The sequence below is a fragment of the Pteropus medius genome, unplaced genomic scaffold (assembly GCF_902729225.1).
Source record: "Pteropus medius unplaced genomic scaffold, Ma_sr-lr_union100, whole genome shotgun sequence".
NCBI lineage: Eukaryota > Metazoa > Chordata > Mammalia > Chiroptera > Pteropodidae > Pteropus > Pteropus medius.
In genome coordinates, this window is record NW_024340696.1 from 11527800 (window position 1) to 11540257 (window position 12458).

The 12458-nt window shown below is 36.8% G+C and overlaps 1 protein-coding gene across 25 annotated transcripts in view; it reads left to right on the forward strand.

The window, feature by feature from the left end:
- Positions 1-12458, forward strand: part of CD44 (CD44 molecule (IN blood group)) — a 78553-nt gene that overhangs the window by 47484 nt on the left and 18611 nt on the right. For 5 of the 25 annotated variants that reach the window (XM_039866860.1, XM_039866903.1, XM_039866913.1 and 2 more), the window contains exons 6-9: positions 3773-3898; positions 4627-4782; positions 7983-8111; positions 9459-9587. The exons of 3 other annotated variants lie outside the window; for them this stretch is intronic. In XM_039866860.1, the coding sequence (XP_039722794.1) occupies positions 3773-3898; positions 4627-4782; positions 7983-8111; positions 9459-9587 (540 nt within the window). The remainder of the gene's footprint in view (positions 1-3772; positions 3899-4626; positions 4783-7982; positions 8112-9458; positions 9588-12458) is intronic. 17 more of the 25 variants (XM_039866935.1, XM_039866962.1, XM_039866994.1 and 14 more) reach the window with 13 other exon arrangements.

Genomic DNA, 12458 nt, shown 5'->3' on the forward strand with positions numbered 1-12458 from the left:
TTAGACTGAGAGTTGGGACTAAATGAGAGGGAGTGATTGCAAATCCTGCCTAATGCACGCAGCGGGGCAAAGGTCAAGAGGAGGGCTGGCGGAGTACCTAGGATTGCTCTTTGGCTTGACTGGCTCATTCCTTCCGTAAGGGTCCTTAGTGGGTGGCAACAGGGAAAGCCAAAAGAACCATCTGGGTAAGTTTTGACTTCCAGCAGACTTTTTATTATAAGTGTTATTTTTGGAAGAGCCCTCCTGCAGGCGTGTCATCAGCCTCATTTCAATTGGTGATCTAGAATTCTTTGAAATCCAGAAACTTAAACTAATTCAGGAAGCAACTCCTGCCTGGGAACACTCTATTTCCTTCCTTGTCTTCTGGGTGTCGAAGAAATTTTTTTTTTTTTTTTTTTTTTTTTTTTTTTTGGGTCTGGCATGGTCTAATTGGATGGGGAAAATTGGAAACTCTGCTGGCTAGGCAGTAGCTTTTTTCATTTTCCCCAAATCTCATACAACTTCTTTCGGGCAAACAGAAATAAAGCCAGTTTCTTTCTGTCTTGCTCTTGTTGGCCTTTTCCTGGTGTATTATAGGGTGAGGGTGGCAGGAGCTGTGCATCTTTAATAAGTTTCTAGGCTGAGAATGGGATGTTGGCGAATTTTCCAGCGGATGTCCAGATTTATCTACGGGCATCATTGGTGAAATTTGTTCTGATTTCTCTACCGTTTATTCTGAGCAAACAAGTTCTTTGTAGCATAGAACATATTGTGCAGGTGTTTGACATCTGGTGTGTATAGAGTCCAAGTTTTTAACCTGGAGTTCATGGACTTCCAGTAGGGTCTATAACAGGCCATGAGGTATACAGGACCACCTGAAATAATATGCAAAATTTTGAGAATGTATTTGTGTAGGATCACTTTTTTGAGGAGAGAAGCCATAACTTATATCAGATTTTCAAATGATGTGTGACTCAAAGTGGTTTTTAAAAATCACAAGTGGTTTAAGTGGTTATCCTGATGATTTTTGCCATTTTCTTCTGCAGGGAAACATTCTGGACTCAGTCTAACTTGAAAGTCAAATGAGAGATTTCAAATTGTAAAACATTACTGATTATCCTTTCTCTGATTTGAACAGAGTCCAGAATTTCTCTAACTTGAGCAATTTTGTTTCTTTTCTTGAAACACATTCTGAAATAGAATTAAAAATGACAGAAAGTGATGGATACTTGAGAAAGTTTTATCTGATTTCAATAGTTGAATACACACTCTTTGCAAAGTTCCCTCTTAAGTATAAAGCTTAACTTGAGATTAATGAGTGTGGGTGGAGCTTTGAAATGCCAGTTGTCATAAGCTACCTGGATAAAATGATAGACACAAAAGATACAGAAAAGCACCTCTAAAGGTACTTCAAAAAATAGACGAATAAAAGCAACTTCATGAAATGCTGCACTGAAGACCTTCAGTTCACAGCTGGGTCACCTAGTTAAGTAAATATAAAATCTTTTTCAGTCATAGCTTATTAAGTTGCTACTTGATTTTGCTCTGAGCCTGTATTCAGGGGATTCCTTTTAAAGAATGGGTAGCACTGAATTGATACCCATACATAATTTGCGTTTCTGATGTTATCTTAAGATTCTAGGAGACTTTGGGAGAGTAGAAAGATAAAACCAGACCTCAATCCTTCTTTTCTAATCTTCATTCTACAATAGATACAGATATCATATATAGCCAGAACTGAGAGTAAAGATTTTGTAGAAAGATCTCGCTGAACAATATTTTAATAATTGATTCAGTTACTTCAGCTGTGCACTCAAACAGCCAGGCAGCAGCTCAGAAGCAAATTAATTGGATATGGTCCTGGTTTGATAGCTCACAGCCTAAGACTCAGGATCGAACAACAGCAATGACAGGTAAACTGTTATGTCTTTTGCTTATTTGTTGTCTTGAATGCCAAGTCCTTCAGTGTTAAGGAAAAGGTGATGGTGATCTGTCACCATTGTTAATTAGAACAGGGTCTGGTACCATTTGTTGATCAGAGAGGCCTATGGATCTGTGGATACAACTGGATACTCCTCAATGTATTTCATATTCTCCTTTTGGCAATATGAACTAGAATCAGAAACATTTTTCTTTAGGAGCTTCTATTAGGAGATTCATTCAGAGCAAGTCCTCTAGAAAGAAGTCTATTAAAAAATGCATACCCTTACTTTCTGCTAATTATCATAGTCAATAATAGTAGAGGGAAATATTGATTTACAGATGGAGAATGTAGGCCCTGAACACTTATTTGGACATCCAAAACCTCAGCTGCAGAGTGTAGGAAGTGACCTGCTGCTTTACATCAGAATATAGGCCTCTAACAAGCTCCCTGGATGTTTGACTATTAACCTTAAGTTACTACAAAATATTTTGATTTGAGGGCTTTTGTGGGAAAGGAATCAGTCTGTAATGAAAGCAGATTACAAGCATATCTTTATTTATTAACTTTTATTGATGGAAGATAGGGTCATATTTCAAAATAATTAGGCATTTTTTCAGCAGGAAGAAGGTAATAAAATGGTCCTTTACATTTGCTTAGCCTGTAAGACATTGAATAAATTATATTCTTTATTTCAACAAATACTCAAGGAAAATAATGCTGATGTTTTGATTGCCTGTCATAGTGATTAAGATAATGCTACAGGAAGGGAGGGAGGGAGAAAAGAAAGGAGCTAGATACTGCAGAATAAAGAACATGTTATTTAAAAATGTTTACAATGTTTATCTTCATAGGACAAACATTGTAAAGGAAATAGTCTTGTCAATGTTTCATCTTGGGTCTTTTCTGGGCTTTCCTGATGGCTGAAAAAAAAAGAATCTAATTCATCTTACTTTTGTATTTGAGAATTTAATGATGGTTTTGGTCTCTTTGCTTGAACTTTTTTCAGTTTTTCATCTATTATCGAATATTTTTATGATGTACATCATGATTATAGAAATGGCGGTCTTTAGAAGTTTTCAAATCAGGACTCTTGCTTTTGGTCCTGTTAGTGAGATCGTTGGGGCACTTCATCTCTGTCTGTCTTTCCTAATTACTCTATTTTCAAAAGCTGAGATTCAAAATGTCCTGTTCTACTTTGCAAAATATAGTGTTGATATAAAAAGTGACCATGGGCAAGGTTGCTAGAGGATTTGGACTTAGAAAAGGGGAAAGGCTTTTTTTTCTCTCCCATTTTTTGCTTCATGTGTCATTCTTCCACGTATTTGGGTTTGCTGGAATTAAGTGCTCAGAATTGCTTGTAGGAATATCGTATCTAAATTCTTGGAGAATGATATTGGTTGGCTAAGATAGAGTTCATAGAAGATAAAGGGCTAGGACTCTGAAGAGCTGGATTTTTCTGAAGGTAGCTTGGCAAAACAAATAGACACGTGTGAAAATTTGCCATTCTATTCTAGACATCTTAGCTTTAATGGTCTATGCTTAATAAGTTAATATGTGTATCTAAAAGCAAGGGGGAGTGTTTATTGGCCTTTTTTGCTTTTACTTCTTTGGTTGAGTTATGTTTATATTTATTCTTTTAACATCCTAAAGAGAATTGTTCAGTTGTAAAGATCATAGCCAGTTGTTTTTAGATCTACACATTAGCTTCAGAGACCAAGATATAAGAATTTGGGGGTATACACAACGAATGTTTCACTTTCTTCTTATAATCTTGGAAATTCCATTATACATTCTATTCGCAATTTCCTTCTTTTGTCAAATGGGTTGCTTGGCATCCAGCTCAGCTACTAACGCAAGTCACCACAACAGGTACGGATTCAAATATCATCTCAGCAGGCTGGGAGCCAACTGAAGAAAATGAAGATGAAAGAGACAAACACCCCAGTTATTCTGGATCAGGCATTGATGATGATGAAGATTTTGTCTCCAACACCAGTAAGAATAATCAATTACAGTAGAACCATTCGTTCAAGGCTTACCAGTTTCTCTGAGTGCTGCCTTATATTATCTGTCCTGGGATATAGTATGAAAAATGAGCATAAGCCTATGATCACACCTTAGTTATACCTTGATGAGATCATAAAAAAAAGGAATAGATTTTGTTTTAATGGAAGACAAAACATATTTGGAGGAGAAATTGGGAAAATATCTTTTATTAAATTCCTAATACCTCATGTTCTTTTTTTTTTCTATTAGTGCAGTTTGCTGTTACAGATTCTCTTTGAGAATGGCATAGTAAAATATTACAACAAATATTCATTCTGTACCTACTGTGACGCTACAGTGATCAATGATCAGAACACAGTGTGGGAAATTTAGTTAATATCTCATCACAAATTCTTAGTAAACTTTCTTGAGGATACTTAGATGAACTTAGGGGTCATGCCATCTGGGCACAAGATAGTTTATATTACTTCATTATATAAATGAATACATTAAAATGGTTTATGGTGCTGCCCTTGAGAAAGTGGTTATAGTGGAATAACAGGTCATCATTAAGAAATTCCGTGCCCATTGGTTTTCTCTTGAGAAAGATTATTGAAGTCACTCAAAAGTATTAAGAGTAGATGCAGAGAGATACTATTTAGGCATAGAACCATTAAATAGCATGCACTTTAATGGAAGAACAGAACCGTCAAGGGTTAGTTGATAAAAAGTCACAGTGTATATAACTATCATCACAGCAGACGTAGACAGAAGTGGCATCAGTGATTATGGAGAAAACTGGACCCAGGAACCACACTCTCCTCTCATTCACCATGAGCATCATGAGGAAGAGGAGACCCAGCATTCTACAAGCACAAGTAAGAAGGATGGAGGTCAGCAGTTCCGGGCTAGATGAGTTAGTGAAGTCATTCCAAAGGACAGGGAAGACTATTTTCAGACATTGGCCACATCTTCTACTTCCACACGGCAATTTTTTTTTTTTTTTTTATCCCCAGAACATGCAAAGCTGCCAAATCTGCACACAATTTTTAGAAATTGGAAGAAAAATGCTAACTTGTCTGGTTGCCCAACAGGCCAAAATGTTTACAAATATTTAGAAAGTTAAATTTTAAAGAGATCTGAGATATGGTTTTTGTGTTAAAGATTCCTAGAGGTTCCACTTGAGTGATTTTTTTGCATGTTTATGGAAATGCATAATGAAGAGCGTGTTCTTCCAGTGCCTGATAGTGGTATCTCCCACGATCTTCGGAAACTTTATTTTCCATGAAGATATTTGATGAATCCAGTTTCTTCTTCACATTCTGTTCCTTACTGCATTGTAGAAAAGCATCTCTTAATCCTCTTTGGAGGAAAGTCAAAGTCAATAGCTCAGATGGTCTATATTTGAATACTATGACTGTTATTTTTCTGTTTTTAAGCCCAGGGTAACTTTGGGGAGGCTTTGATGCTGTATTTTCTACTTATATTCAAACATCTCAGGTTTTCTAAAACAATTTCAAGTCTCACTATTGGACAATGAGGATAAGATAGAAAAAATAAGAAGTATATATACTCCTTCTTTTATTTTTATTTCCCAGAGTGCTGCTTATCATATTTGAAATAAAAGAAGATTTAATTTAAGATAACAACTTGTAGCATTTTTAAAACTGTGGCTCAACCATTATTCTCATAGTCTTGCATGCTCCTAAAGCAAAATGTAAGAAATAGCCACTTGAAAGCCAAAGAGAGGAGCAAAAGGGGTTTGGGGACCCAAAGTTGAAGGAATGTCTTCCGACAACAAAAGAAACATTTCAGACTCAGCTAGGACATAGGCTAATAAGGCCTGGACATCGCACTGAATATACCCAACAGGCCTCTATCTTACTACTTATCTCGATAGATTTGCCATACACATGAGGGTTATGGGCTGAGTTAACAACAGAGTCTTCTGATAGAAGAAAGAAATAAGAATCAGAAGTCTCTTCAGAATGGGATTCTGTACCAGTCCTCTTTGCGACCCAGCACTATATTTTAGAAATTATTTAAGACAGTTTGTACTTAAAAAGCAGAAAGATACTCAAGAGGCTTGGAATTAATGAGTCTCTTGTCAGAAGTCCTGGTGGGAAGGCATCGTTACTGATGGGTAGTTGACAAGTCAGACATAACAGAACCTAAGAGAGGGAAAACAGCACCAGCCACAGCAATTCTCTTATCAGCATTTGCAAAACATAAAGAGATTCTGGTGGGTGACCTCTGGGCTTTGTATCAAAGAACATTACAACATAACAGACACTTCAAAGAATTATGTGACTATCTCACAGGACAAAGGAAAGGCCCTGGGAAAAATTGATAAAGCTCTCGAATATTATACAAAAATGATCCGCTTTTTGATTATAGTATAAAACTCCAATGTGAAGTAAGGATGTCATAATCTCGTTGGAAAAATTATGCAAAAATCCATACACTTAATTTATTCTTGTTCTAAGAATTTGCATATAGTTAAATAAATGTAAAAAGGCTTATTTAAAAAAAATAAAAAGAATATTATGCGTTCTAGAAGAGAATCGACCTTCACGTTTGCAGCGGAAATCCTATATTCTCTGCTAACTCCTTTGCTGAAAACAACAGAGTGTCTGCTGGCTAGTTAAAGGGTTGCTGTGTTTAGAAAGATAGTGCTAGAAGGAGTTAGAGTAGTGTGTGTGTGTGCATTTTTTTCTCTTCCTTTTCTTTTCTTTTCTTTTCTTTTTTTTTAACTTTGAACAGGCAGTATATATTTGGGTAATTTTCCTTTTTTTGTAATTGCACTCAGTGGTTTTTCTAACTTCATTACTTGTCAGGAGGCAGTGATTTAGTCAGTGGGAAGTAAAGTTTAAGATTTTGGATTTTTTTTCCCTCCCATCGATAACAAGTTAAACCCAAGAAAGTTTTGGTCAATGCTAGGATAAAACAAGGACAACGAGTTTTATTTTTTAAATCTTTACTACTGTAAAATTGCACATATTTTCTAAAATAATGAAATACAACCTGTTTTACAAATTGCATAATACACTTCGGCTTGGCAAGTTGATAAGCTTTCTTTTTCTCGAGAACTAAAAATTTGCTATTTGTTGCTCTAGATGAAAATGTCAGTGGCTTTCTGTTTTTTCCCATAAGCATCCTGATTCAATTTTATTCCATTTGTCCTTTCAAAAACTGGACAATGACAACACCGAGTGGTTGAAATTTTAAGCTCATCACATTTATACTGTTTATATAATGCCAAACACTGGCTAGAATGGTTTTCTTCCACTGAATTAATTTTGTCAAAAAGTAATTTTGACAATTTTAGTTGCCATATAAGCATAACCTCATAATGTGTCAGTGGAGGAGCATCCCGGGCATTCCCGACATCTGTGCCAGGCAAATCCACTGCTGGTGCTTTTCCAGTGCATATGATTATGAGTCATGTGACTACCACTTCAGAAGGCCTCTTGCTATGTCAGGGGTCCCTAACTCCCAGCAGTGGACTGGTATCAGTCCGGACCGGTACCAGCCCATGGACTCTTAAGAACTAGGCCACACCGCAAGAGATGAGTGGCTGGAGAGCCAGCGAAGCTTCATCCGTATTTGCAGCCACTCCCCCTGGTTAGCATCACTGCCTCAGCTCTACCTCAGATCATCAGGCATTAGATTCTCATAGGAGCACTGGTCCCTGGTGCCAAAAAGGTTGGGGACTGCTGTGTTAGGCTATCTTGTTATCAATTGTTATGTAATAGATTTCTCCCCCAAAAATCACTGGAGCAAAGAAATGAACTCTTTGAGCAGTTCTCAGAATATATGAGGACTCAGACTCTAGTAAAATAAGAACGATACTGGAAGTTCATAAATTGTGGCTTAGTTCTGACTGTGCCAGTCTGGCTTTATGATTTTAAGCGAATCAAAACTTCTTTGGGTCCCATTGATTTCTAATATCCCTTTCAGAACATCAGTTCTCTCTCTCTCTCTTCTTGCTTCTTTCTTCTCCTACCCAAGTATATATGCACCTAAAATAGAAAGCTTTGTCTTGGTGAGGAAATTGAATAATAATGGCTCATAATAGACATTCTTCTCACAGCCCGGGCAACTTCTAATAGTGCAATGGAAGAAACTGCCACCCAGAAAGAACAATGGTTTGAGAACGGATGGCATGGGGTATATCCCCAAACGCCCAGAGAAGACTCTCATTCAACAGCAGGGACAGCTGGTAATGGATGGTTTAACAAATAGACTTGGGTAGAAACTTCCTCTTGGATTAAATGTTAAACATTGAGGACATTAAACAAAAAGACATTGAGGGAACTGTCACAAGACATTAAGGTTCCTTAATAAATTACGGTGCAGTCAACACAGACCCAACCCTTAATAAATGCTTATAACAAATCACTTGAACAGGAATGGATATTAGCACATAAAGGAGACCCAGACAATACACCCTTGTATATGTCACTTTCAGATCTAGTTTTGCGTTCCCCTGGTGAGATTATAGCAGAGACTCTAATCTTATAAAATACTCCTTTTTGTTTTTAAAAGAATCTGCTCTTTGATTGATGCAGGTCTAGGCTTTAAAGCACGGTTCTAGAGAAAACCGGGCTTCTTAGAAAGCATCGGTCAGAGCCCTAGTGTTTGAAAAAATGGAGCCAGACATTTTAAGAAAAATACTTTTGTCCTTTGGCCCTTTGTCCTGTCTGGAGATTTCTCCTTGAATGTGTAAGGTTTTTTTCTTAGATTTACAAAAATCACACCTACTCTTGGATTGCAGGATTGCGGAAATTAGAATCAAGTCTTGTCATCATCTCTAAGTGATGCCAGATAGCTTGATTCTTTCGTCTGCATGACAAAAACATTGACATGCATTTGTAAAAGAATGTGAATTCTATATTCTTACTTTGCATTAATGAGAAATATCCTTATATCTCTATTTGCGATATAGAATATAATATATAATGTCCTTCCAGTGTTTGGCAACTTCTTAATGCATTCCTGGCAGATCAATGGATTCGGTGACTGGCTATGTGGTGTGGTTGGGTTACTATTGTAATCTTTACTACCTATATTTCTTCATCAGCACAGAATGAAGCAAAAGCATGTGCTGCATTCTTGCATATCATTTATGGCATAAATCTCATTGTTAGAAGGTGATGCTTCTAACAGATTCCGTTCACGCTTTTGAGATGAATGACATTTACTTTCATGTTTATCTCATGGAAGCTGTTACCCGATTTCTTCTCTAAGTCTCTACCAGCCTAATGTGCATTTCTCTTAGACGTGGTTCTTTCGGAGTGACATCGTGTGCTGGGACTCTTACACTTCTTCCTTTTGGGGATGGTGGCAATGTGGCATGGGTAAAGAGCTATTTCTCCTTCATCTTCTCTTGATGTCTGTAACTCACCCTTTTTTCCACTGGTGAAGTCATTAATGCTTTTGTGTCCTGATATCAGGAAGATGTTTTCATTGTCTTTCTAGAGAAAAAAATTTATTAAAAAGTCAGTTTATCTCTGGTCAAATGTCAACTAACACTTTGACAATTGCTTGAACTGCATGGTCACAACAGCCTCAACCCATGACAACCATCCAAATCAAAGAATGACAACGCAGAGTCAAGAGGACAGTTCCTGGATTTATTTCTTCGATCCAATCTCACACCCAATGGGACGAGGTCATCAAACAGAAAAAAGAATGGGTAATAGCCTCTGAGCTTGTTTTATACTATGTTTTTGAAAGCCATCAAATGGCCATTTTCCTAGAAATATGACATTGGTATTAGACCAATCTGCTTTTCTGAGGACCTTGACATTTCTTCGAAAATTAGTTTCCTCGGTAGGAGTGATTTGTACATTCATCTGATTACAAAGTCCTGGGATGAAAGTGAAGAATTTAGCAGGAGGGTTAAAGAGAAATTAGTCCAAAGATGATGGGAGTGGCAGTCATTTCTTTTGAAGGAGCAGTTTGAAGATTTCTTTTCCATTTACTTATAAGTGCAGGATTTTTAATAGAGTGAAGCAATGGATTAAGTGACTATTTCCATTTTAGACATTGTAAACCCAACAATAACTTGTCTTTGGTAGAGAAATCTTAGAGATCAAAAATTGGTGGTGAGTACTCATTCTGAACAAGTAACTAAAAAGCTCAGGAAACTTTATTATTTACTCTTGTCATATTTAGAGATAAACATGATGCCTAGTAGCTTAAGATTTAGACCATTCTTGGCCCTCAATAAATGTTTGTGGATTTAATAAGTGGACAACTTTTACACGGGATGGAATTCCTGTTTTCTTAAACACCATTCTTGCTTACCTGTAAGCAATTCAAAAACAGAATTAAACAAGAGAGAGTAAAAAAAAAATACTAGTTGTTAATTCTTCAAGAATAGAAAATTGTGATTTTAGTTGACTAGTTTTTATTTATAAAGGAAGTCTTCCTTTATCAGAACTGATGACAACTTTCTTTAGAGAATCTGCAGAGTTGGTGGCAGGTAGTGTCCCTCTTTTCTCAGCCTTTACGAAGTTGAAGAACCATGTTCCTTACTACGCCCACGAATAATTACTCAAGTTTTATTTTGTTTTGTTATTTAACAAGATGTCTTTGTCACAGAAATGTAACATTTCAAAAAGGGAGATAAACCAAAACAACCAATATAGGGATGCGAATTTCGATTCCTGGCATTGAATATAGAATCTGGTTCCAAACTGCCAAGAGTGTGCATAACACGAACCTTACTGAAAAGAGTTCTAAGAGCACAATGAAGATGTCTCTTGATAGTGAATTGAACAAAATTATCTCCAAAATGAATCCAATGGTTTCTATGATTTCATTTCTTGAGACTACCCTATGTCATACCTAACTATTAGTGATCCAATATCACCAGATATTAGTGATTAGAAACTACATTGGTATTAAATATCTGCTAAATATGCAAGGCATTATGGAGATACAACAATGTATAATTGATGGCCCATGCTCTTAAGGAACTTCAAATTTAACTAGGAAAAGAAAACATTTAGCATCAAGATATATCTAACAAGACAGCAAGTAATAGATATCAAATGAAAGTTGCCAACAATAAACACCAAAGAAATTCAGAGGATCCTCCAGAGAGGTTCAGAGAAAGGTGGGTTGGATTTGGTTTTTGAAAAATGGGGGAAAACTTGAATAGTTAGAGAAAGAAAGTCAGGGAAGGTTTTTGTAGAAAGTAAACTTATGTAAGAAGAGGCATAAAGGAAGAAAAGCCAAGGGATGAATTGGCCAGAGTGAATGAATCCTTTTGTCATAAAGGAAGATGGGTTTGAATGGCTAGGTTGCGGCCATCATGCTGAGTGGCTGAAGTGCTACATGCACACTCAGCGCACATGTTTATGCACATGACTGCTAGAAGCTCTGATGATATGCATGGTGGAAAACCAAGCCAGTCAAACAACTTCAGAATCAGTATTAAGTCTCCGTAGTGAACAGGAAGATATTCTGTTAAATTGATGAACATGTCAAAGACAATGCAATTGGCTCAAATCATAAAATGATGTGATACCTCATAAAGAATTCTACTTTTAAAAGAGAAGCTGAACAAGAGTGTCTAGAGACCATCAATAGGAAGGACTTTTTCTGGTAGAGCATCCTTTTGGGGTTTTGATTTGGATAAGCTAGTCTTTCTTCTTTTTTGAAATCTGGGATAATAGTCAGCATGTTTTGTCCTGCGAAGATCTGATTTTCTTTCCTTTTTGTATGTAAAGGCTGCAGTATAGATATGGGTGGCCAATATTTTAGTTTTTCCCTCTGGAGCCATCTGGAATTGATGAAATCTCTCTAGAGGCAGTATTGTGGGTGGACTTTGAATTGGAGAGCCTGCAATAGTGATGACGTTTATGAATAATTTGGCCTTTACTTCAGGACTTGTTATTTCAACAGAACTGATCTGTGACATTTTAAAAAACATTTGTAAATATTTCAGTGAAATTTCTGTATCGTTCAACATGGTACCTATTAAATTCCAAAGATACCTCCTACTTGTATTCACAGGAAGACTGACAGTCCCTGGCATCCACTACTTATTTCTGCCCCTGAATACTCTCCGTAGCTTCCACCTAGGTAGTATCGGATGATGAGTTTATGTTTTATTTGTACATTCACTTTGTGAAGTGGAAGAGGACCAAATGAGGGAAGAGAGCAGCAAAGAAAGTTCTTTTGCCCAGTAAGGGGGTGTGACAAAATGGTGCCTAAACCAATGCACTTAGTCATTCCTCCGTGTGTCAGATCTCTTGTGTCTATAAGAAAGGCATAGGTTATGTTTCTGTCTCTCCGCAAGTTTTGAGAAGCTCATCATGTGTTCACTTAGAGTCCTTCCAGACTCAGCAAAAATAAACAAAAATTGTAGCTGTCATACAACTCAGCCCTTAAATGAAAGCCAGTTGCTTCTTGTGATGTTCTTTTGAAGAAACCACAATCTCTTCTAATTCTACAGACATGAATCAGTATGGACTTTCTTTCTTCTTAACCAGGTTTGAATATAAGAATAATTTAACTATAGATCATAAAACATCCTCAGGTAGCAGTTTAGGAA